Source organism: Bos grunniens, chromosome 27, assembly GCF_055505025.1.
Source record: "Bos grunniens cultivar Pamir isolate PY7600 chromosome 27, Bosgru_T2T1.0, whole genome shotgun sequence".
Lineage (NCBI taxonomy): Eukaryota > Metazoa > Chordata > Mammalia > Artiodactyla > Bovidae > Bos > Bos grunniens.
In genome coordinates this window covers 7,319,166-7,345,787 of record NC_141191.1, presented here as the reverse complement: position 1 = coordinate 7,345,787, position 26,622 = coordinate 7,319,166, and the positions used below count along the sequence as shown (strand labels likewise).

The following is a 26,622-nucleotide window of genomic DNA, read 5'->3' as shown; positions in this document are numbered from 1 at the left end:
AAAGGAGATCATCCCTGGGTGTTCTTTGGAAGGAATGATGCTAAAGCTGAAACTCCAGTATTTTGGCCACCTCATGCGAAGAATTGACTCATTGGAAAAGACTCTGATGCTGGGAGGGATTGGGGGCAGGAGGAGAAGGGGACGACAGAGGATGAGATGGCTGGATGGCATCACCGACTCAATGGACATGAGTTTGAGTGAACTCTGGGAGTTGGTGATGGACAAGGAGGCCTGGCGTGCTGCGATTCATGGGGTTGCAAAGAGTTGGACACGACTGAGCAACTGAACTGAACTGAACTAACACACGCACGCACACACACACACACACACTTGATTTGAATGATATTACACCATCCATAAGCACCCATTAAGCCCCACACCATACTGTAGCCAGCACCTCCTCGCTGACCTTCTGCCATCTGTTCTGCCCAGACCTGCAGAAATCCAGACACCTGGGTTTGCATTCTATTAGAGAAGGTGTAGACAAGAGTTGTGCATGGTGCTTCTGACCAGCAGGGGTGTCAGTGGCCTGCACAAGCATTTCATAGGCTTCCTAGAGGACAGAAAATTGTGCAGTGGCTCAGGCTGGCATGGCCCCATCTCCATGGCTTGAAGTGCAGCACAGGCATTTCTTGGGCCAATAAGGGGCTCAGGTGCAGAGGCTCAGGTGAGCCCAGGACTCCCACCTTGTGCCTCTGCTTTTGGCAACAATGATCCTGGGTCCTTAGCTACAGTAGAAAATCTCAGGATTCTCAGGCAGTCGGTAACATATTTTTCAGCCTTTCCAGGATGGCAAGAACAGTGCCAGGACCTACCGGTGGAGTTAGAAGTTTGGGGTGGCTCTGGAGAATGAAGGAGGCTTCCTGGGTCTTCCAGGCCTGCACAAGACGGTGCTGATCCCTGGAGGGAGGTTGCTCACACCCTAGAGGCTCAGCCAACCTGGGGATGTCCTCCACTGAACCCCCCACCAACAGGGTACCTCAGAAGGGGGACCAGGAACATTTCAGGGGGCTAGTCTCACGAGAGGAGACCGAGCAATAAAGCTTCGGTGTACATGTCTGAATTTGGGGGAAACATCAGTAGTGGTCTCTAGTGAATGGGACCTTCCTCCTGAACAGAGAAAGTGTAGTCAACGTTATACAACAACCACCACTGAAATAATCCACCCTAAGACTCATAGTAAATATAGTGATGGAAACAACAGCAATAATAGGGTGCTGGTCACAGTGACATTAATGTAATGATAATAACAAACCCAAGGGGGTGGGAGATTAGAGCACAGACTCCTCAGAGTAAATGACTAGGTACCCAAACCTAGTCCTTGTGGGGTATTTTAGACCTGGACTCCTAGATTTTCACACAGGAAATTATGCCTTAAAGCAAACACAGGCAGCCTGCTGGGATAAAAAAATCAACCAGGCCCAAGGCATTGGTGAACTTGCTGTAAGGCATGTCTGGGCAGGATGGCTCATGCCTTCAGTTCCTGGTCCCCCCACCCACCCACCCCCAAATGTAGACAGGCATGCACAATTTTGGGGTTACCTTGAATCTCTATGTGTAGCTTCTATTTTAGAAGAGCAGGGCTTGAAAGGGAAGATAGAGAACCAAGGTTTGGAATAAGGCCACCGGGACATAGTCAAGCTCTAAAGATGTTTAGTCCTTGGTCAGTTTACTTAGACTCATAGTAATCCTTCCAAGTAGGGCCCTGTTGCTTCCCTTTGTCCAGGTCTACAAGACTTTGTCATGGCTCTGTCTTGCCAGCATTTTAGAACCACTAACTCTTGGAGAACTTGAGCAGAGGAGTTTTTGAGACAAAAGAATTATTAGGAAAATGTCCTGTTTTCTATGACTCTGATCCTATTCGTTTTCTTTCTTTTTAAAAAATACTTATTTGGCTGCACCAAGTCTTAGTTGCGACATGCGGGATCCTTTTTTAAGTTGCTTAAAAAGGTCCCACTTTTTTTTTAATTTTTTAATTAATATTTTTTTTTTTTTTTTTTACTTTACAATATTGTATTGGTTTTGCCATACATCAACATGAATCCGCCACGGGTGTACACGTGTTCCCCATCCTGAACCCCCCTCCCACCTCCCTCCCCATACCATCCCTCTGGGTCATCCCAGTGCACCAGCCCCAAGCTTCCTGTATCCTGCATCGAACCTGGACTGGTGATTTGTTTCTTATATGATATTATACATGTTTTAATTCCATTCTCCCAAATCATCCCCCCACCACAGAGTCCAAAAGACTGTTCTATACATCTGTGTCTCTTTTGCTGTCTCGCATACAGGGTTGTCTTTACCATCTTTATAAATTCCATATATATGTGTTAGTATACTGTATTAGTGTTTTTCTTTCTGGCTTACTTCACTCTGTATAATAGGCTCCAGTTTAATCCATCTCATTAGAACTGATTCAAATGTATTCTTTTTAATGGCTGAGTAATACTCCATTGTGTATATGTACCACAGCTTTCTTATCCATTCGTCTGCTGATGGACATCTAATAGCCAGGACATGGAAGATCTCAGTGGGATCTAGTTCCCTGAGCAGAAATTGAACCTGGGCCCCCTGCAATGGGATCATGGAGTCTTAGCTACTGGACCACCAGGAAGTCCCTGATCCTGTTCATTTTCACTGATGGGACAGAGATAGTTCCAGAGCCCTGCAAAGCCTCTGACAGCCACTTCAGCTACGTCAGCCTTCACCTGACCTGGTGTGTGGTTCATAACAATCAGAAGCGATGATTCCAAGGTCAGGTGACTTTCCACGGGGCTCCTCCGTGTGTAGGTCCTGGGGATTTTGTCTTGGGTGCAGGATTCTCTCAAGCTCTCATGTTCTCTAAACTTAACCAGGGTTTTTTTTGTTTTTTTTTTTTTTAATTATTTGTTTATTTTGGCTGTGCTGGGTCTTCATTGCTTTGAGGGCTTTTCTCAGGCGGCGGTGAGCGGGGGCTATTCTTCATTGTGGTGCTTGGACTTCTTATTGCAGTGGCTTCTCTTGCTGCACAGCACAGGCTTTAGGGCACACGGACTTCATAGTCCTGGCTCATGGGCTCAGGAGTTGCGGTCCCCCCTCCAGAGTGCAGGCTCAGCAGTTGTGGTGCACAGGCTCAGTTGCTCTGCAGCATGTGGGATCCTCCAGGACCAGGAATCGAATCTGCATCTCCTGCATTGGCAGATGGACTCTCCACCACTGAGCCACCAGGGAAGTCCCTTCCCGTGCTTTTATAAATTTGTTCTGTTACCTGGGGAAATGTGGTTCAAGAAAGAATAAAGCGGCAGAGGAGAAAACAGAAGTTCCTGTGCGTGAACAGATGGCGTGATGTCCCTCGGCAGCACACTAGGGCCAGTGGAATGTCTTTGTTTGAATAATGAGGACATTTAATACTTAGTCAGGTATATCCAGGGTCATGGAGGTCCCATGAGAGCAGAATGGGCTTCCAGGGAGGACAGGGAGTCCTGGTTATGCTGGCTGCTCCGTTCTTCAGTGATGGGAATAAGCAGTTTGAATGGAAATGATTGTCAAATGGGAACATACTATGTTTATATTGACAATAGAATGGAAGATTACCAACAGCTGTCCTTCTGTTTCAGTTCAAGTGACTTAGGCTAGTTTGAGGAACCCATGGTTTTAAAGAGTAACTGGGCCTCTTTTCTGTGAACCCTGTCAAGACTCCAGTAACTAGTCAGTGGCTCCTCTCCTGTTCTGGGCTCCCCTGGGGCTCCCATCAGCTTGTGGAACTTGCCACCACATATGTTAGTTTGCTGGACATGGATGTGTCATGACAACTAAAATGGCACTTCCACCCCTTAAGCTGAGCAGGAAGGTGAGCCATTTGTTCATTTCCATTCAGCATCTCTTTTCCAAATGGAAAAGTGCACGGCAGTGAAGTAGCAGTGGGTACAAAGCCCAGACTTCGGATCTGAGTTGCGCCTCTTGATTCTGGGACTCCCTGGAGGTAAGGGGCAAGAGCAGTGACCAGAGTGCATCTCAGATGCTCCTCTGTTCCTCAGTTTCAGATGTTACGGAGCTGGAGACTTGGTTAGAAAACTTGTTTTAAAAATTCATTTTGTTTGCTGAGGATTTCCTAGTATGAAGCATTAGAGTGGGCACAGAACTCTGATTTTATACATATTCTAGGTGATTAGAATCAACTTCGTTCTGGAAACATTGACCTAGATGAAGGCTACTTCTAGCTCTGCTATTGTAGTGTTCCAAGTATTCCTATACAACTGAGTATGAATCTAATACCAGTTTCTATGATTGAACAACTCACATGGTGTGTGTGTGTGTGTGTGTGTGTGTGTGTGTGATGTGTGCTCATGCACACACATGCAGCATGAAAAGGTGAAACTATTCCTTATTCCATACAAAGCCCAAACCCAAATGTATAAGTAAACCTTAGGTAACTGACAGTGAGAATTCGCTAGTTTGATAGACTATACAGACTGAAGATGGTGCAGCTCTGAACACCCAACACCTTTAGTGAGGAGAGAGAAGGGAGGATGATAATTGCAATTTGCAGATTCTAATGAGTAATTTATGTAGATTAATGTAATGAGTGAATTGTGTGATTTATGAGGCAAAGAAAGCTTTCCTGAGGAAGCCATTTTTCACCTGAGTGTCTGAGTAAAGGGTAACAATATTGACTAAGATCTACAATATTAAATGAAGATCAGTTGTGGAAAGAAAGTAATATATTGAAATGAAGGTAAGTTACTTTTGAGGTATCTATCAGAAATCCATTTAGATAAGACCTAACCCTGGTGGCTCAGCTGGTAAAGAATCTCCCTGCAGTGTGGGAGACCCGGGTTCTATTCCTGGGTTGGGAAGATCCCCTGGAGAAGGGGAAGGCTACCCACTCCAGTATTCTGGCCTGGAGAATTCCATGGACTGTATAGTCCAGAGGGTCACAAAGAGTTGGAAATGACTGAGCAACTTTCACCAATAAACTTTGGCAAGAAGTTCAAGTTGGAAACATAGTGTAGTTTTTCTTAAACAGGCTTCACTCAGGTGAGCAGAAACCATACTGAATATCTGAAACAGAGTGGATCTACTGCAGGTAACCAGGTGCACAGGGACTGACAGGTCAAAAGGGCACAGAGACTAAAAACCAGAGGACAGAGTTACCACCTCCATGCCACAAGGACGAATGATGATCAGAGATCTTTGGAGTTGACTCTGACATCTTTTTTTTTTTTTTTGGCCACACTGTGCGGCTTGTGGGATTTTAGTTCCTGGACCAGTTTTGAACATGGGCCACAGCACTGAAAGCGCCAAGTCCCAACCTCTAGGTCATCAGGAAACTCCTGACCCTGGTGTCTTTAAGATAAAAGAGTGACTAAGAGGCGTCTAAGAGGTCCCTTGTCTCTCGGTAGACAAGTCCCAGCATGAAGTGTGATGAAGGCTGAAGATGTTTCTATAGATTAAGAAGCAACTAGGGTGACAGAAAACATATAGTACCTTTCAAGTCATTTGGTGAGGAAAGGGAGAAAAGAGAAGAGGAGAGAAGGGAGAGAGAAAGTCTAGGTAAATTTAGATTCTCAAAGGCAGTTGGTTTTATCCCAGTCTGTTGATCAGGCACTGCTGGGAAAGCCAGAACCAGAGACCATTCCTCTGATTCCTATAGGTCATGTCCTCAACCTGTTGCAGTTTTAAGAAATGAGCCATAAAGATAAGTGATAATACCAGAATATTTTCCCAAAAAAGTTTATTTCTCAAAGCTTTTTACAAATTGTCTTGCCCCAGGAAAGTTTGTTTTGCTGCATTCTCTCCTATGTATTAATATATCTTTATAGGAAGCAAGCTTAACCCAGGAGATGAGGAAATTGTCTAGAGCAGAGCTGAAGGATTTTGCCTTCTTCTGCTTTGAAAGGGTATGGTGTCAGTCTTCTAGGATGAAAATGGCACATGAGATAGGTTTTGCTCTGCCTGAAATCTGGGACTCCATATTTTGGCAAAACAGGATAAAGGCAAGCCTCAATTTGCTTCAAAGAGCAAGGATCTCAGGAGAGATTTTGGAAAGTGTCCACTTTTTTTTGCATCTGCTTTCAACTTTTTGTTCAATCTAACTTCTCATTTGAGCTGCTAAAAACTGTTCCGTCTTTATGTTGGCCTTGTTCTGTGCTCATCTAGCAGTTCTCTGTGGACATGCTGAGAACACAAGACCAAATGAGAAGTCTGAATAGAGGAGTAACTAAGCCTGTAACTGGGTGATCTTGAACTTGGATCGCTTCACCCATAATGAGGGTGTTAAATTAGATAATCTCGTTGGACTGTGAAGAAGGCTGAGTGCCGAAGAATTGATGCTTTTGAACTGTGGTGTTAGAGAAGACTCTTGAGAGTCCCTTGGACTGCAAGGAGATGCAACCAGTCCATTCTGAAGGAGATCAGCCCTGGGTGTTCTTTGGAAGGAATGATGCTAAAGCTGAAACTCCAGTACTTTGGCCACCTCACGCAAAGAGTTGACTCATTGGAAAAGACCTTGATGCTGGCAGGGATTGAGGGCAGGAGGAGAAGGGGACGACAGAGGATGAGTTGGCTGGATGGCATCACTGACTTGATGGACGTGAGTCTGAGTGAACTCCGGGAGTTGGTGACGGACAGGGAGGCCTGGCATGCTGTGATTCATGGAGTTGCAAAAAGTCGGACACGACTGAGCGACTGAACTAACTGACTGAGGGAGCTTAGTGCTTGAATAGACCATGATTTAATCAGCCCTCACTGCAAGTGGCCAGAATGAGGATGCTACTTAGTCTGTGGCCAGCTTAAATTTGGACAGGTCCAAATCTTTGTGGAACTCAATGTTCTAGATCAGACAGGGAACAGGAGACATTTTAAATAATTCCTCCGTATAAAGGAGAGAGAGGAGGGTGCTGCTGAGGAGGTCACAGTTGGTGTCCAGCAAGGGGTCCGTTTACCACAGAGTTGAGTCTCTTCACATTGCAAATAGCAGAATCTCGGTGGAGACAGCCCCAGGTCACATGTCTGGTAGAAGCCAGGAGTATAACCTTAGAACTCAATTCATTAACTTGCTCTTCAACCTTTCCATTCTACCTCTTTTATTAATTAGTTTACTAATTTTATCCATCAATAAAGTAACTAACAGCCCCTATATGAGGAAGGGGGATGCAAAGTAAACAAGACAGAGAGCCTCCTGCCCCGCCCCCAACTTCTCCCCATCCCAGAAGCTTGCAGCCTAGAAAAGGTATTTCCTGCAGCATCAGAGACTGGACTGACAACTTCAGAGAATCCTGACGTAGACGTCAAGGAGAGAAGATCTAGAGAGGTTCGCTGCACTGAGATCAAAGACAGAGCTACACCTCATTGATTTGTGTAGCTGCTGCTTAGCTTTTAATTATTGACTCTTTTTCTGCAGCAAAATGGTGTCAGTTCAGCTCTGCAGCCCCCTATCTTATCCTCAAAGGAAAGGCATTCGACTTCACAGCGACCATCCATTTTCAGACAGTGTATCTGTCTTTTAAGGCTTCTTGGGGCTAGAAAGCAAAGAAAGCAATTAGTCTTCAGTTATCTAGTACTTAATTACCAAAAACTTCGCCATCCAGGCCAGCTTAGAATTCCCTGTCACCCGAATTCCAAGGAGATAGGATTGTGAATCTAGCTATCAGATAAAGCAGATGTGACCTCAACAGCTGTTGTCTGAACTCACATCCCTGGTTCAGTATATACCGTGTCCTTCCATTGGATTCAATTAGGAAAAATGAAAAAGAGTTCCCTCTGTTGTTGTCTTTATTGGACGTATACAAACAGAATGTTTCTTCCTGGGAGGAGACGATATACTTTTGAATTCCAGTGAACAATCTTTTCCAAGAAATGTTTTTTTTTTTTTTTTCTTGTCTCCAAAATAATAGTCTCTGATAAATAACAAAAGATAAAGCCTGTTCTATTTACATTATAGGCAAATTGGTACTTTGGCATATGGCTGTGGAATTCCACATTTTTGCTTTATAAAGATCAAAAGAAACATAGTGCACTAACCTGCTCCATAAATACCATCAACGGAATATTATAATATTATCTTTACCAGCAACCTTAGGGCGCCTGAGGCAGTGTGTGCTCATTCAGAACAAAGAGACTAAGCTGAAAAGAGTAAAGTGTTTCAAGAGAGGAGTAATCGAAAAAATATTCTCTGGAAAAATAATTGAAAGAGCTGACAGTTATTCTCAAAAGGTGTAATACTTATGCTTGCAAAGCCACTCTGGGAGGGAAGTGTGGGCTGTCACACATCTCAGACATTACCATGTTGAAAGCTTGATGATGCCCAGGGTAGGGCTAACCAATGGAAAAAAAAAATGTCAAGAACTTAGATTTCTGCTCAGAGTAAAGGGAAACATTTTCAGTAGTCCAAAGTTGAACTCGGGATATTTTGAGTTATAGATCACTGAAATTTATCAAGCATCAGAGCAGTCAATTGACATGTCATATGTTTACATTGAATTGGGGCAAAGAATAACAATGATAATGATAAGAACAATGAGAACTGAATAATAATAATAGTTAACTCCATCAAGTGCGCCTGGCACTGTTTAAGCAGTGCATATAGAGACTGTCCCCAAGAAGTCATTTTCACCTTCCATCTGTTAGTAAGTAGTAGAACCTCTGAGTTTTGTCTGGCTGCTCAGGGAAGATTCCCCTGGAGAAAGAAATGGCAACCCACTCTAGTACTCTTGCCTGGAAAATTCCATGGGATACAATTCATGGGATTGCAAAGAGTCACAGGACTGAGCTACTTCACTTTCACTTTCACTTTTCAGATCCTTAGCTAAAGATGACTGTTTCTGGTTTTCTATTTCCGTCTAGCCTCGTGAATGATTTTGGACCAATGAAATAGGACTGGAGTGATACGAGCTGTTTCTGTTTTACTCAATTTTTATTCCTTCCTTTTAGAGCATCTTAGAATCAGTGACATAGTCACCTGTTTGGGATGGCAAGATTGACCTTCCTCCCTGATCCCAGCATGGCTTACCTGATGGAGAAGAGCCTTCTTCCCAACCTACTCAATTACCTCTTTTGGAACTTTTACATGAGAGAGAAATAAACTTCCTTTTTTCTATTACTCTAGTTTAAGGCTTTTGTTCTCTTTTTAATTAAAACCAGTTGGCCTCTACTCTAATTAATATAATAAAATGTCTTAATCTTGAAAAAAATGCCCTATTGTTATTATTATTTCCATTTATAGGAAATAAATTGAAACACAGAGTTCATAAATCTTATGAGGACTGGAGCTGAGATAGGCCTCAAATATGTTGGCATTATAGTCTGTGTTCATCACCTCTTTTATTAATCATTAAACCCACTTGCAATGCTGAGATTCTGTGTGACTGTTGTGGCGGTAGCCCTAGACTGTGCTCCTTATAGAGAAACAAGCATGTCTGAGCTGAGTTTTGGAAATAAGAAGCTCTTACACATCTCCTTCTACAGTTGATTCGAATCAGCTGGAGTCTGGATGGAAGGAGATGGAGCTGCTGCTGCTGCTAAGTCGCTTCAGTCGTGTCCGACTCTGTGCGACCCCATAGACGGCAGTCCACCAGGCTCCCCCGTCCCTGGGATTCTCCAGGCAAGAACACTGGAGTGGGTTGCCATTTCCTTCTCCAATACATGAAAGTGAAAAGTGCAAGTGATGTTGCTCAGTCGTGTCCGACTCTTAGCGAGCCCTTAGACGGCAGTCTGTCCAGGCTCCTCTGTCCATGGGATTCTCCAGGCAAGAGTAGTGGAGTGGGGTGCCATTGCCTTCTCCAAGGAGATGGAGAGGACAGCTTAAAACTTGTTTCCTTAGCCTGGATTCGTTGTCTGACTTCACCCCCCGGCCCCACTCCCACCCCCGGCACCCCAAGAAAGAGACTGAGGCCGAAGTTAAGAAACTGACTTTACAAGAGATGGTTTGAAACATGAGGGCAATGTTCCTCAGCTCTGTTCTTTATTTCTAGTCCTGCGGGTTTTCAAAATTTTCAAAAGTGCGATGCAAACAACGACCTTCCAGGAAGCCTTTCCTGGTCTCCCCATTTGGAAACAAACTTCTGCTTCTGTGGCTTCTCTTTTACTTTTCTTCTTCATGGCACTTGTGAGCACTGTTTTGTATCATAGTTATTTGTGATATATTTGCATTCTAAACTTACTACATGCTTATTTGTTACTATGGGCAACCTATTTTTGATCAACACAGAAATAATAGACTAATAAACAGTAAGTAAATTAAGAGCAAAGGCCACACTCTAATGTTCACCTCCACTTTACCTCCTTCTGTTGTAGTCCCTAGAACAATTTCTCATTAGTGGTAACACACATTCAATAGATGTTAGGACAGGGGAGCTTGGCTTGCTGCAGCCCACGGGGTTGCAGAGAGTCAGACAGGACTGAACAACTGAACAACAAAAAGCTAGGTACTGAGGCCAGATTGTGCAGTAAGTAAGTGTAGCAATTCAGAAACCACGAAGAAGAAATAGACAAGATGCTGTATGATGCATGGAGAACCCCATGAGGAAAGGCATCATAACAAAAGGAATGAAGGATGGTTGAGAAGGGAATGAACATAAAAGTTGATTAGGGATAAAGTCTTGGCTGTATGGAGTAAAAAGAACCCATTTCTAAGGACTCAAGGACTTCAAAGAAAACTAATCAAGGTGTTAGTGCTTTAAAGGATATAATTTTCCATCCGTGTGTAAGAGCCAGAAAAAAGGTTCAAGATAATCTAGGATTAGGAGATCTGCACCAGTTAGTTAGACTTGAAAAAATAGACTAAGGACCATCATAAGTTTAGTTTCTAGGCTACAGAGGCTATATTTCTCTAAATTAACAAGTTCTTTTGGAGTTTGTCTCTAACATTTTCTCTCATTTTAAAGCAATCACTTTGTCATACTTTGCAGATAGGTCAAAGATCATAGGAGGAAAGAGATTTAAACATAAAGAGAACTCTGAACCCCTTTGTAGAGCTTTTAGGGAAATTAACAAGATACTCTTCTGATTGAAGGTGGCCTGAATCAGTGTGGCCACAATGATTTGTGTCTAAGCTTAGGAAAAGATTTCCTGTAACTGGTTTGTTCTGGGACCTTTTCAGGACATAGGGCTGAGTCATGTACTCTTCTGAAAGCTGAGCTTTCTTCTCAAAAGACAGATCCTGAACAGACTGCCATCCTTACATCAATAAAGATTTCCCGCTTACCTGAGAAAATCTGAGCAAGAAGAATCATGGCAGCAAACATTAAGAAGAAGGTTTTCATGGCTCCAGGCATCAGTGGAGAGAGGATGAAGGAGGTACAGTGGCAGGAATCTAGCTGTTTTATCGAGGGAAATTGATTAAAACAAGTTCTACAGCTCTGAAACAGTGGAACGTCAATTTTGGTTTGTAGTGTTCATTAAGAGTGAACTATTTTCCATGCTCCACTGAATAATATGTGGGCTGCTGGGTCAGGTTTTACCTAAGTAAACACTTAGGAGAGAGTACCTTGTCTTCTCCTGTCTTCCTACCTGGAATGCTGTCTTCTACATCTCTGTCCAGATTTCTCCTATGTTCCCGAAACCCCTTCTCAAGCCCTACCACTTCTGTAGAGTCCATAACCACCATTCCTTTTATCCTTATCTGAGATTTTACATGCAATTTGCTTTTATAAGATTCACTCAGCCATTATTGATTGGCACCTGGTATATATCTTTTTCAAATTATACTCTATGAAAAAAATTGATCTCCTCATTTGTATTATAAACTCCATAAAGGAAAATAACTTTCTTCTCATCTTTTTCCTTCCCATTCATTCCTTACAACAGTATTTTTAACAATAGGTGCTCAAAATATATGTATTTGACTTATTGGTTGATAGCTGGCTGGTTAGAGGAATCCGTGAATAATTAAGCAATCAGTATGAGAACTGTCATTAAATGTTCAAAGTTTTTACACATGTAAGATATGATTACTCAGGGTAATAATGTTAGTATTATATATGCCTATGGTTTATATTTTCTGGGAATAGTATTCATTCAACCAATATGTGTTGGACAGTGTGTAATGTCCAACAAATACCATGTGTATTTGTATGTTACTAAGAAATTTGAATTTTATCCTAAAATCAAAGGAAAGTCATCAAAGGGTTTTAAGTAAGGGGGTTATCCGAAAGATTTGAAATGAAAAGAAGAGTTTTATAAATCATTAAGAGAAGAATAAACATTCTATAGAAAAAATGGAAAAGACATGAAAGAGCAATTAAATAAAGGAAAGTGAAAGTGTGAAAGTAGTGTCCAACTCTTTGGAGTTCCCATGATCTATGTAGTCTGTGGAATTTTCTTGGTCAGAATACTGGAGTGGGTAGCCGTTCCCTTCTCCAGGGGATCTTCCCAACCCATGGATCAAACCTGGGTCTCCCGCATTGCAGGCAGATTCTTTACCAGCTGAGCCACAAGGGAAGCCCAAGAATATTGGAGTGGGTAGCCTATCCCTTTTCTCCAATGGATCTTCCCAACCCAGGAATCAAACCAGGGTCTCCTGCATTGCAGGTGGATTCTTCACTAACTCAGCTATCAGAGAAGCCCAATTTATAAAGGAAGAAACATGAAAAAAATCAAATTCCATTAGAATTCCATTTCTAATAAACTGAAATGAGCTCCTAACAGATGATCATTTCCATTGATAACAAGTGAAAGTCTGGAGGAAAAAAACAACCTACCCGAAGGATATGAAAGTTACAATAAAGACAGACATGTTTTGGAGAAAAGTCAAACTTGGAAAAATGGACCAGAATGGAATGAATTCTCTGATTGCAATGTGGCATGAAGCAGTTAGAGCTCCAAAAATAAATACGTAAAAATAATCTGCCACCTTGCTAAACTTAGGACAGGCACAAGGACAGAATCAAAGTTACTTAAAGCTGGGGACTTCCCTGGCGGTTCAGTGGTTAAGACTCCACTCTTCCAATGCAGGGGGCGTGGGTTCAGTGTCTGGTTGAGGAAATAAGATCCTGCATGCAGTGTGGCCAAAAAGAATAAGAAAATAAAAAAGCATTCTGGAGGCCTGAAAGAGGGGCAGGTATTCCCACGCAAGGTTACAAGCCCAATCAATACAGGCTGTGTGGGCTTTTTATCTCTCGATAAAGAAGTGTTCCCAGCCTGAACTTGCCTTTTGTTGCTGAGTAGAGGTCAAAAGACTACACACGCAAGACTGCCATTACCAGCAAAATAATACAAAATGTTATTAACAACTGTATGCCTAAACATTCAACTGCTTACATAAAATAGTAATATTATTATTAATCAAAAGATGGCTTTGAAAGGGCATCTTTTCACTCCAAAATACAGAATGAGCTCCAAATACTAAAAAAAAAAGTTTAGTTGGCTCTTCATTTTTAGTTTCTAAAGGTAGAAAATGAGTTTATTGATTTGATATCTTTCTTCTTTCTAAATACAGGCATTTGAAACTATAATTTTTTTCCTCTAAGCATTAGTTTAGCTGCATCCCATAAGTTTTGTGGGGTTTTTTTTGTTTGTTTTGTTTTTTACATTTTCATTCACCTTGAAATATTTTCTAATTTTTCTTACGATTTTTTTCTTTGGCTCATTATTTATTTGGGGGAGTGTGTGGTTTAATTTTAGGAGAAGGCAATGGCACCCCACTCCAGTACTCTTGCCTGGAAAATCCCATGGACGGAAGAGCCTGGTAGGCTGCAGTCCATGAGGTTGCACAGAGTCAGACACGACTGAAGCGACTTAGCAGCAGCAGTAGCAGTGGTTTAATTTTAACACATTTGAGACTTTCCTAAGTGTGCTTCTGTTATTCCCTTGTGGTTGGAGAGCATATTTTCTATGATTTCAACTCTTTTTTTTTTTTTTTCAACTCTTTTTATTGAGAATGTTTTCTGCCTAACATATGGCCAGTCCTCGAGAATACTTCATGTGAACTCGAGAGAATCTGTGTTGTGCTGTTGTTGGATGGGCTGGGCCGTAGATGAGGTCTCATGGGGTTTACTTTTTATAAAAATGTTCTTTTGTCTCTAGTGGCCGGTTTGTCTTAAAGTCTGTTTTGTCTGTTTTTAGTGTAACCATTAGAGCTCTCTTTTGGTGACTGTGTACATGGTGTATCCCTTCTCACCCTTTTCCTTTCTGTGGTCTGTGAGAATCACACCCATCTCTCTGCCTAATATCCTAAGGGCAACTACCCGGCGCTGTTCTGCTCTTGTCCTACCGTCGGAGGCGGCCCCAGCCACAGCTCTTTTCAGGCGTGAGCACCACAGGGTGACTTGTCTAGCTCTCCAGGCAGCCTTCCTTGAATTTAGTCTCTTAAGCATTGATGTGAACGTGATATTTTCCTCACCTTTCCCCATGAGAGGCTGAGTGAAGTCACAGTCACAGCACCACAGAGAAACCCTGTCCCTGCCTTCTCTAGTTTTCTCTTATACCCTCAAGTAGGTACAAGGGTAAGTGTTTCAGAACGCGTTTTGAGGTCAGCCTCTTTACTCTCCTTACCTTTGCGGTTTAGCACCTCAGTCAGGACTGTGGAAATTAATGATGCTTAGCGTTTTGTCCTCTGCCTTTTGGAAATTCGGCCCATACTGATCCATCTTGCTCTGTAGGCACCATTGTTTCCTTTCAGTTATTGTGAGAGGGCTTTCAAGTGGAACCCAGAACCAGGAAAGGGTACTAGCCATCTAGCATAAGGCCTACAAAAGCTACAGCTTCAGAATTGATGGAGTTCAGAGCTTGCTAACCAGGAGCATTATGTAGACCAACTCAAGTGGGGACACTGTAGGAGAGGCCCAGCCCCCGGGTCTCTCTTCCTTGCCACTTTTCTCTGCCCCATCCATCACCTAGAACCTTCCTCTTCAGAAGATTCAGCAGAAACCAATAATCAGAGATCTCCATAATTTACTGAGGAATCAACAGACACTTATCTGAGGCATCTGCTTGACATCTGAAAGGACTGACTTTTCAAGTAACAAGAAGCTAGTGTGAGCTGAGACTATATTATTCTGTAGGAAGGATCGGGTGTCTCAGGGAAAAAGAGGTAACTGAATACAGAAGTTCTAAAAGGAACAAAGTATGGAAGAGAGGTGAGAGCAAAAGGAAGAAGGGAAATTTGTGAATGGTTGAGTGTTAATGAGAGGTACCCTCTGAGACCATAAGCCGTCTGACTCTGGATGCTGTTTAAGGTAATGATTAAGGTAATAACAGGGCACAACCACTGATCCTCCACTCCCTAGGACTCTGAGACATGTACATGAATTCTGTAAAAGAGCATTAGTTCAGATCCAGAATACTTTGTTTTGGAGTCAAGCAGTATGGGATGTGGGATGAGTAAGGAGTACCCTGGCTTTGTGATGTTCTCTGAGTCATCAGCTGCACACTCACTGTGGAGATCCAGGGAGAAGGACCATCCTCTGGCAGATGGTGACTCACCCAGATTTTTAGAACCAGATCCTCCACTAGCCACTTCCCTGAACTGTTTCCTGTGAAAATGAAGGAAACACTGTACAGTCCCACAAGCATTCTGTCTTAGATCTCTTCTGGAGAACAACTGATCAAATGTAAATATTCAGGCTCTGTTGTCTGATCTATTTACATTCATGTCAGACATGAAATGGTTCCCTCACCAGAAGCTTGAAGAAATAATTTAATTTGGACAGCTGGTGATAAAGTGTTGAAAGAACTGAACTTGTATAATGAGAGCAGTGAGGCAACCCTAACATTCAGTCAGTCAGTTCAGTCACTCAGTCATGTCCGACTCTTTGCGACCCCATGAATCGCAGCACGCCAGGCCTCCCTGTCTATCACCAACTCCCGGAGTTCACTCAGGCTCACGTCAGTGATGCCATCCAGCCATCTCATCCTCTGTCATCCCCTTCTCCTCCTGCCCCAAATCCCTCCCAGCAGCAGAGTCTTTTCCAATGAGTCAACTCTTCGAATGATGTGGCCAAAGTACTGGAGTTTCAGCTTTAGCATCATTCCTTCCAAAGAAATCCCAGGGCTGATCTCCTTCAGAATGGACTGGTTGGATCTCCTTGCAGTCCAAGGGACTCTCAAGAGTCTTCTCCAACACCACAGTTCCCTAACATTAGCCACAGCTGAAATACCCCTCTGCTGGATGGTTGGAGGAAAAACAAGAGGCTCTGGTGTGAGTTCAGGAACAAGGACGAGATGGTGAGAGCTGGGCCTGAATGCAGAAGCTGAAACCAAAAGAGATAGTGAGGGAGGGAAACCCTGAGTTCTCCTGTTCTCTTATCCACCATTCAGCTGCCAGGCACTTGCAATAGACTGATACCAGCCAGAAAAACCAGAAAGCTTAGAGAATGTACTTTGCAGACAATATGCCAGTTATACAGAGCAAAGTAGGAAAAAGACAGGCATGGATCTGAGCGCAGAAAGACCAATGAGGCCACGGTCCTCTCAAATGTGGAGCAACATAGTCACATATTAAAACTGGGTGAGCAAATTTGAGTAGGGCCTATCATTTTGACCTTTATTTTGTGAACTGCAAATTTTTTCATAAGGCAAAGTTATAGAGTCAACCATTTATACATATCCTATGTTGAACCTTTTAAATTAATTTGTAGCATTTCACCCATTGGCAGGAAGAGAAGGGCTTCCTTGGTGCCTCAGAAGATAAAGAATCTGCCTGTAATACTGGAGACCTGGGTTTGATTTCTAAGTTGGGACGATCCCCTGGAGGAGGGCATGGCGACCCACTCCAGTATTCTTGCCTGGAGAATTCCATGGACAGAGGAGCCTAGCAGGCTACAGTCCATGGGATCGCAAGAGAAGAGAAACATAAACTTGGTGTCCTGGACCTTAACTGAGCAGATGTGAGATGTTTTTAAAAAATACACATCATACACTTTAACACCGGTTGTTTTGTGTCTTCTTGATTATAGCCATGCTGAGTGGTGTGAGGTGTGGTTCTGAGTTGCATTTCCCTGAGGAGTAGTGATGTTAATCCTCTTTTCAAGTACCTGTTGGCCATTTTAATGCCATGTAGATGGACCTTGAACACATTATGCTAAGTGAGATCATCAAAAAAAGACAAGTACTGAACGCTATCTATTATATGTAGACTCTAAAAAAGCCAAACATGTGAAACACAGAGTAAAATAGTAGTTACCAGGAGATGGGAGTAGAGGGCTGAGGTCAATGTTGTTTAAGGGCACCAACCTGCAACAGGTAGTAAATAAGCCATAGAGATCTAATGCACAATATAATGAATACAGACGACAATTTTGCTGAGAGACTAAAACTTAATTATCCAAACAGTATAAAGAAAGGATAAGTATGTCCTGTGATAGAGGTGCTCAACATCACTACAACAGAATCATATTATAATGTAGAAATGTATCAAACTAATATGTATGTCTTAAATTTACATAGTTTTATGTCAAAGATAGTCAATAAAAATACACCATAAGTACTAGAGTAAGTGAGTGACAACATATTGGCACAGAAAGAAATGATGTGGAAAAAAGTAATTTGTTACAGAACTATAACTCCATTAACAGTGATGCGGATGCCGTGTCCATTTATTTTGTGTTAGAATTAGTCCATAAGGATGAATACACAGAACATGGAGGTGGTCTGCACATCCTTTGCTGGTTTCCAACTATGACCTTGAGCAAATGACAACCTCCCTGGTCTCAGTTTCTTCAAATATATACAAGGACAATAAAATCTACCATATAAGATGTTTGTGAGTCATATGAGAAAAGTATATGGGCAAGATTCATAAGTTATAAGGGACTCTATAAATATATAGTAATAGTTTCTGACTGTGTGAGTAGCTGTTAGGTACCGACTCATGTCTTGACTTTTTTTAAATTTAAGTATAGTTGGTTTACAGTATTACATTTTTTCAAGTGTACAACATAGAGATTCCATGTCTTATAGATTATACTACATTTAAAGGTATTATAAAATATTTTTATTTTCCATGCCATACAATATATATTTATAGCTTATTTATTTTATACATAACAGTTCGTACCTCTTAACCCCCCAACTGCTACTCCCCCCTTTCTTGCCTTCTCTTTCCCCACTGGCAACCTTTTTAGAGATTATCTTCAAAAAGAAGCAAAGGAACAAAACAAAGAGAGAAGGAAATGAGAATGATCCTGAATTCACACTGATTGTATGACTAGGTTAAGCTACATAACTTCTCTCCACCTTCCTTGAACATCCAGTCCCATTTCCAAAGCCAGAAGAGAGCTGGTGTGGCTTACAGGATCCTCCGCCGGCAGCAGAAAAAGTTCACTTTGCAATTTCCAACAATCTTCTCATCCTCAGTGCATATTTTCCTGCATTTGCCCCGACCGAGCCAGCACGACTCACAGGGAGATACGTCACCTGCACCAAGAAAGAGCTTCTGACTTGACTTTCCTGAGGACTCTCTAGGAATGGGGGAAGGCCCCAAGGCCATAGAAGAAGGGAGGGTTTGTGTTTATGACTATAAAGAGTGTTTTCAAGAAACGGCCTGGACTTCTCCAAAGACCTCCACTTTTTTCAGAATAGAGTTGGGGAGTTTAATGTTTAAGCAAAAGGAAGATGCAATCCCTTTCTCTATATGTTTAACAACTGCATGGGTCAAAAGTATAAGCACAGTTGGACAATGTTATGTATGTTACAGAACTATAAAAAAATACATACCTGATGCTGCTGCAAAAGTTACAAAATGAAAATGGGAGAGAGATCTTGTGGTTTTGAAAGATCTTTGAGGGTAGAGTTTCAAGACTTAGGTTCAGTTTTGTTTGGGCCAGGTAATGGCTATGTGTCCTCTCACTAAACTGCTTAGTCTCATCTTCTATAAAAATGGTGGTTATGATACTATCTGCCTCAAAGGGATGTTTTGAAGATCAAATGACATAATGCACATAAAGTTGTTAAGAGCTTTCCTGGGACATAGTAAGCACTCAGCGATAGAGGCAACCTTAGTCGCTCTCCCACTCTGAAATTCTGTCTGGACACTTCTAAATGTTTAGAATTACCCAGGAATATTTCTTTCAGTTCTGTTTATAATATGCTTTTTTCCTATACTGGGTGAGTTTACAAAAAAGATCACTGGGCTATTCATTATGAACAGGTCATCTGCAGTGGTGATGGATTTTCACTGAACCACCTTGACCTCCTTCTTAGACCACTGGTATACATTCGGGACACAGTTTACTGGATTTAGGAGCAGAGGCTGTTAAGAGTTGGGTAAGCGTGCTCTCAGAGCAGAGTTAATTGGCTGGTACAAGCTTGGTCCTATGACCTTGGTTTAGTTAGTACCATGATCTCATGAGAACAGCCATGAAATCCAAAGCTCCATGACCAAAATAACAAACCAATAACAAAGAGGTTTCTCTGTGAAATGGAAAAATCCAGATATGACACTTAGAACAAGAGGAAGAAAAGGTGGAGTTAGTCTGGTTATCAGTTGGTCTGGGATATCAGGCAGTTAGTTCTATTTCCACGGCTTCTTTGTCTCTGGAAGTTCAAGATACCCGACAGGGCCAGAGTTCCTAAAAGTAAAAGAGGGATTTATCTTACCTGCTGAAAGTGGCTGGGAATACTGGAGTCCTGCCTGGCACCCTAAATTCAAAACAAAGCACATTTTGAATATGAAAACCAATGCAGGGAAATAACACTGGGAAAACTTTTACACAACACTCTGTAAGAGCTTTCCCAGCTCACAGAGGTTGAATCTTTATTCTATTTTTGAAGGCTGGAACTCCTGGTATCCAATAAGTTTCTTTTTTTTTTTTTTTTAAGGAATCATAGTTTGCTTTTAGAAAACACTACTGCTAGTTGAAGAATTGCCATGAGAAGTGCAGTGGGGAGCTGACTGTCTCTCCTCTTCAGGGTGGTACATAGAAGAGTCATCAAGCTTTATGATCTGCCCCGTCAAAATCCCATCTACTCTCTTTTACCTGACGGAAATTGAGCCAGCATGAAGAAGAAGGCCAAGACAAAATAAAACATCTTCCTGCTCGGCGCCATCTCTGCGGGAAGACTCTTCAGAAGGGAGATTTGGGATTCCTTTGAGAGGACGAAAGGCTCCCTTATATTTGAAAGTAATGCAATGTGCTCTTGGTCAGTGAAGTGAATCCATAAAGAAAGCACACTTACATGCTCCGTTTCCCAGGATCAAGGACCAGGGTGACGCCCTTGGCCTCCACAGGTCCTTGTGTTGGGGGAATGCCTACTGGGCTGGTAGAAGGGACGCCAGGCCAGGAGCTGAGAGACCGGGGCAGCTCAGTCCTGGTGCGGGGAGTAGGAGGAAGCCCCACCCCACTCTCCCAGCTCAGCGAGCTCATCTGTCAAGCAAGGACCAGCTCACAGTTGTTGAGAGTGAGCACAGTCACTCTCCTACCTCTTCCGTCTGGTCTGAGGATCTGGTGTGATGATGACAAGAATGTGTTGAGCACATGGAATGCTCCCAGGAGCCCTGGTGCCCTGTGAGAGCTCGATAATCGTGGAGTATCACTTCCCTGGCTTTCAGGTGTGCTGTCCCTAACTTTCCCAAGGAGAAAGGGAGGGGTAGCAGTCATTTTGCCAAGTTATTTCTGAGTCCTTGAACCTGTAACAACCCCACTGAGAAGACCAAAGTCATAACTACCACACCTCTTTAATTCATTAAGAACACGGGTATTGGGACTTCCTTGGTGGTCCGGTGGTTAGCACTCCTTGCTTCCACTGCAGGGAACCTGGGTTCTATCCCTGGTTGGGGAACTAAGATACCACAAGCCTCAAGGTTTGGACAAAAAATAAGTAAAGCTACGAAAATGGATGAAATAACCTAGGGAGCTAATAGACCAAACACACACACACACACACACACACACACACAAAACCATGGGTATTAAAAGTTATACCCATATCAGGCTTCCCTGGTAGCTCAGTGGTATAGAATTTGCCTGCCAATGCAGGAGACATGGATTCAATCCCTGGTCTAGGAAGATCCCACATGCCCCAGAGCAAGCCAGCCCATTAGCCACAACTACTGAGCTTGTGCTCTAGAGCCCGTGCTCCACAGCAAGAGAAGCCACTGCACTGAGGCGCCCCGCACCGCAACTAGAGAGAAGCCCCCACTTGCCACAAGGAGAGAAAGCCCGCATGCAGCAATGAAGACCCAGTGCAACCAAAAAACAAATAAATTTAAAAAAATCAACGAGATGACAAGATAATAGATAAGATAAATGAAACTGTGTATCACTGAAAATATCCGGAAGTTTGTCTTTCCTTGGGGGCTTCAGTCTGCTTAGGTGAGGCTGGAAGGAAATAGGAGAAAACACATTGTTTTGGTCAATCATCCCTAACTGGATATGCATAAAGAAATATCTAACAAAAGCATGCTGACAAAGGCCGAAGTTAGATAGGATATTCCCCAATTGCTTTTTAAAATACGGTTTTTAGTTTGGAAAAATTTTAGATTTTCTGCAAAGTTGCAAAGACAGTATAGAGTGTGACCACCTACCCACTGCCCCCAGCGCCTCCAATGTTAACGTCCATGTTGAAAGTTACTCATACTTGTCAAAACAGAGAAAGTCACAGTAGGACAAGACTACATGGTAAACGCCAGGATTCCAGTTTCTCTAATGTTTTCTCCTGACGGGGACTGGGTTTGGGGTTTGGAGAAGGAGAACACAGAGTGGTGTGTCCTTCCCAACCCATTCATCACATCAGGGTTACATAATGCAAATGTGACGGACCCCTCCTGAGATGACCTTGACCACCTGATAGGCTCTCCTGCCAGGCTCCCCCAGTCTTACATGATCTCCTTCCACAGTCTCTTCTTTGAAAGCAACTCATTTTCCTTTAAACTGAAATAATTAAGCTCCAGCTCCTGGATCGGGAGTATCCACAAATACCGATTGGAATTCTTCTGCTCAGAAACATGTCTGTTTTCTCAAATGTATTTATATGTTCAGTCACTTATTGATATCAGCAGAACATGAGGAAGTGAGCTGGTGAACTTATCCAGATCACATATGAAAACCACCTTTCCATAACATAGCTTTTGAGGCGTTTGTGGTTGGCCTGTTGTTGATTTAATTAATTTTTATGGGAGTATAGTTTTTCTACAATGTTGTATTCGTTTTTGCTGTGCAGCAAAGTGAATCAGTCATATGTATGCATATTGGGGGAGGTTTATGGTTGTTTCAACAAATGCTTCTAAGGTATCTTGACATTAGCAATCATAGCAGTGGGGCGATATGGATGGATGCATAGCCCCCTAATTCCACCTTGTCCTAAAGAGAGGCATCGCACTCCCTCTCTCCCAAGGGGGAGGGTTAAATTGGACAGTTCAGGTCTTCGTCTCCACCCAGGTGTCCGTGGGCTATCTTGAGAGGAGCACAAGCACATCTTTGCTTCTGCCACGCCTCACTGATCAAGAAGTTATCGGGCTGGAGAAATTTATAAATGTGGGTGCTTGCTGCTCCTTCCTCGTGGTCACTGTGCTGATCTCTCAAGACCTGCAAGTCATGAGGACGTCCCTCTTTCTCTTTGCTGTCTTCTTCTTTCTGGCCCCAGGTAAAACGAGCACTTTGGCAGGGAAGGTTATCGGAGGTGGAGGCCCAGAGAGAGGATCTGTCTCAGTGAGCTCCCGGGCACAGCTAGCTCTAGAATGCTGTGACCACCCGCCCCCCCCCGCCCCCACCCCGGCTTAGCCCAGGAGCCCTGCAGAGGGGACCAGAGGCTATTTTCCTCTAATGCCTCTGCTGGAAATCCTTTGCATTTGTTGTTGTCTAGGATGGACTGTCACAGGTTTGAAGACATCACAATATGCTAGGAAAGATACCTTTTGGTCCTCCCCAGTCTTACACTCACTAACAAAAACTTGGAAAAAAAATTAAAAGCAAGGTTAGCTATTGGTGGATCTCTTTAAAAATAGTTGTGATAGAGTTTAAGTCCGGGAGGAAAGAGAGACAGAGGAAGGAAGAAATGGATAAGAAAAGGGGGTGGAGCTTGGAGACACTGTGTATCACGCTGGTTATGGTGTTAGCACTTAAAACAGGAAAGCTTAAACTGCCGTTCCTTAATCACAGATTGTAGTGCTGGATGCTGAGATGAAGCCGTCATGTAATGAAATGCATTTCTCTCTCCAGTGCCAGAGCCTTTAAGGGAGACTCCGTCTTACCTCTAATTTAGTGATATTCATAGCAACCCTCTTTGGCTTGGAAGGCCAAGCAAATTACATGTTACATGTTATATACATGTTACATAATTCAATACATGAATACATGTTACATGTATTTCATAGCTGTAGAAGTTAAACTTTAAATAGGCTGAGCAGCTCCTCAAAGTCCAGCAGAGAAGCAGGAGCAAAGCCAGGACATGAAGCTGGGTCTGTCTCGACCCAGTGAGGGGAAAGGTCCTTTCCCAATCAGAACCCCCGTCATCAACCCCAGGACCTCCAAGGGCTCCATTTGGATCCCACCCAAAATTATAGTCCAAGGCTAGGCCTGTCCGACATCCTGGAGAGCTGATTGAAGGGCTTTCTAGAAGAGACAGTGAGTCCGAGTTTGTACCAAATACCAGTGATACCCCTGACTTGATGCTCAGAAGTCCCATGGCAGCTGTGCATGTCTCTGGTCTGCTCTGCTGCAGTCACCCTGTGTGAGCAGATTCTGGGACAAGTACACATGTGGGGATCTAGCACCTAAACTGTTCCTTCCACTGGCTTTGGTGGACACGTTGGAAACTGACCAAGGTACTCTTTATAGATCACTCATCCTTAGTGAACACAAGATGATATACTATAAAGTTATCTAATGTAACTAAATGAAACTGACCTATCAATGAGCCATGCGTGCACACACAGGCAGGCACGGGGTTATGTCACCCTTTAGATGGTGTCTGTAATGATCCAGAAGAAGCCCTGTAGGCACGAGGGCGCGTGCTCATTCCAGAGGCGTTCTCTTTCTGGGCCATCACTGTGAACTGGACCTATCACAAGGACTCTTGTCAGAGTGAGGTCCAGCACTCCTGGCCTGAGACAGCCCTCTGCTGTTAGGACGGCAGAAGGAGTGTAGTTTCCTGGGGTGGGAGCCAGCGTTCACTGAGCTTTGAAATACTGCGGTATTTAAACTTATAAACTTACATGCTGATGCTCATATGATTAGCACACATGCTGACACTAATCCATCTGGTTTTAATTTTATAGGTATGTGAATTAGGTGCCTTTATAAGTTGATGTGAATTGCAATTTGTGTACATTTGACACTTTCATTACATACACCCAAATTGTGCAACTCTAAAATGTTGATACTGCTAAGATGCACCGCCTGGGGAATCCTCTGGCAGGCCAAACTTCCACTGCAGGGTCACGGGTTTGATCCCTGGTTGAGGAACTAAGATATCGCATGGGATGGCATGGCCAAAAACATAAAAAATAAGCAAAACAAAATGTTAAAAAAAAAAAAAAAGAAAAGATGCACTGCCTGTCTTTAAGTTGAAACTGGCTACTCCGGTGATTGCTCTTCATCAAGTACTAAGGCCAGAACTGGCCTCCAGTGCAGAGCAGCAGAAGGAAAGTCTGGGAGAACCACTCCCAACAGAGTCCACCTTCCTGGTCTTGAACACTTTTGATGGAATGTGGTGAGAAAATGAGACTGAGCCTCTTAAAGCAATCTCTCAACTTCTATCCACTACAGTAAACGTTTTGCTTTCTATGCATTTACTTCTTTTCACTGCAGTCCTGGGACATCTCCCCAGCCTCAGGTCTTGCTCCACCCTCACCAAATAGCACTTCGAGAGTGTGTTGGGGAAGCTTACCAACACAGGTGTTTATAAGAACAAGTTGATGATGTCCCAACAGATTTTGATAAAGAACATTAGCTTCTGTTTCCCAAAGTTCCCCCCACCCCACCAACCCAACCTAATCCAACATGCTGGAAGACAGATATGTCCTTCCTGGGCTTTCATCCTGTGTGACAAAATGACAGGAAAGTCAAATGGGAAACACTCGCCCACTGCCATCTCACTGAGATGAGGCACTATAACAACTCATAAAGAAATCCTCATTGGTTGATTAAATGACTGTACCTGGTAAGTAGGCATCTATGAGAGAAGAATTAATCCAGGTGGCTCTTTCTTCCTTGTGTAGCCAGGAGTGGATTTTTTGATGAGAAGTGCTACAAGCTTAAAGGGAAGTGCATCGAGTCTTGTCAGATAAATGAAGAACTTATAGGTCTCTGCCAGAAGTCTCTGAAATGCTGTGTGGCACTCCAACCGTGTGGGATAAATAAGGAAGGCAGTTAAGATCCCAGAGCAACACGGATGACCCAGCTCCATCTTGCTTTTATTCTGGCTTCCAGTAAGAAGACACTTTAATAAAAATAAATGACTTTCTTTGATCCCTTTGTCAAGTGCTTCACTTAGAAGGGGAATATGAGTAGCTAACCTTGATGGTTCCCGACTCTTGGCTTAATTTTCTGTAGTTTTTTGATAAGGGGCTTGTCCCTAAGCCACCTGATATTTCTTTCTAAAAGGGGACTAGAAGTTATTGTAATCAACAAACCTCTAGTTCGCTCTCAGGCCATCATCAACCTCTACCAACCTACTGAGATAGATGACAGATAGATTATGGGTAGTCAGAGAAATGAACACATATCTAGATGGATTATTAATGATATATGGATAGACAATCAATTTATCAAGGACTATCCTGTGTTACACACCTGTCTAAATTTATCATCTTGACTCCTTGCCTTTAATTGTAAATGGAGACAGTTCCTATGGACTTGTTTCTTATCTGTAAGTCTGGAATCAAATTTGCTGCTGGGCACAGAGATTGTCAATATCTCTATAATTGCTAGTAGCTCCAGTGACGAGGATTCTGGTCCCACATTGACTTTCTACTATTTTCCTAGGCACTGGCTAACCGCCAGATCACCTTCTGACTCTAGACTCTAATGTTACCTAGTTCAGTCCTTACCTGAACTAGGTAATAGGAGAGCTAAGGACTCATGACAGGTAAGGACTCCCTGTCATGTTCCCTAGGCTTAAGATCCAACCTGGGTTCCCTGCTGGGTCAGAAATCTTGCCTTACCTCCCTTTTAATTCCTCAAGGTCAATGTGCGTAATCCTATCGGAACCAATGTCCCTTTTAATGACATCTTTCTGTTTCGAGACAACTGTGGAGTCACACATGACTGTAAACAACACAGGAACATCTTCAGCAGGTAGGGCTACACAAAAAGTTCTTAGACTTGCTAAAAAACAAAGATCCATAAAAAGAAAATACATGTGATCTCACAAAATTTGCTCTGCAAAATATCCTGTTAAGAGTTTGAAAAGATGAACCGTGGATTGGGGATAAGTGTCTGAAAACCATATATCCAAACAAATAACTAATGTCAAGAATATATCAGGGACTCTCAAAACTCATTAGTAAAAACAAAAAGCAACCCAATTAGAAAATAAACATGTGACAGATATTTTACTACAGATGTTAAATATCACTAACATTTAGAGAGTTGCAAATTAAACTCACAATGAACCATTAATATACTCTTACCAGAATGGCCAAAAAAAAAAAAAAATGGTGACCACTATTTCTAGACAATCCTGGCTAGAATGTGGACAAGCTAGATCACTCTTATGTTGTTGATAGCAATGTGGAATGGTGCAGGCATTCTGGAAAAAAGTTTGGTA

General features: G+C 42.7%; 3 protein-coding genes across 8 annotated transcripts in view; 1 reads left to right on the top strand and 2 right to left on the bottom strand.

Moving 5' to 3' along the window:
• LOC147343443 (uncharacterized) overlaps nt 1-26,622 on the top strand; it is a 38,401-nt gene that overhangs the window by 5,742 nt on the left and 6,037 nt on the right. Inside the window, exon 3 of one of the 6 annotated variants that reach the window (XR_015156015.1) lies at nt 19,735-21,184. The exons of 2 other annotated variants lie outside the window; for them this stretch is intronic. The gene's annotated coding sequence lies outside the window, so the exon portion shown is untranslated. Of the gene's footprint in view, nt 1-8,910; nt 9,085-11,077; nt 11,357-16,571; nt 16,841-19,734; nt 21,185-26,622 lie in introns of those variants that run through there. 3 more of the 6 variants (XR_015156014.1, XR_015156013.1, XR_015156010.1) reach the window with 3 other exon arrangements.
• Nucleotides 7,357-11,252, bottom strand: LOC147343445 (beta-defensin 107A-like). The gene is made up of 2 exons (XM_086379799.1): nt 11,183-11,252; nt 7,357-7,499 (listed from the first exon to the last, which is right to left on the bottom strand). The coding sequence occupies exons 1-2, from the start codon at nt 11,250-11,252 to the stop codon at nt 7,357-7,359; spliced, it is 213 nt and encodes a 70-aa protein (XP_086235925.1).
• On the bottom strand, nt 18,091-19,971 carry LOC147343444 (beta-defensin 105-like). The gene is made up of 3 exons (XM_086379800.1): nt 19,893-19,971; nt 19,513-19,554; nt 18,091-18,330 (listed from the first exon to the last, which is right to left on the bottom strand). Exons 1-3 carry the CDS (start codon nt 19,960-19,962, stop codon nt 18,203-18,205), a joined length of 240 nt encoding a protein of 79 aa, XP_086235926.1. The 5' UTR covers nt 19,963-19,971; the 3' UTR covers nt 18,091-18,202.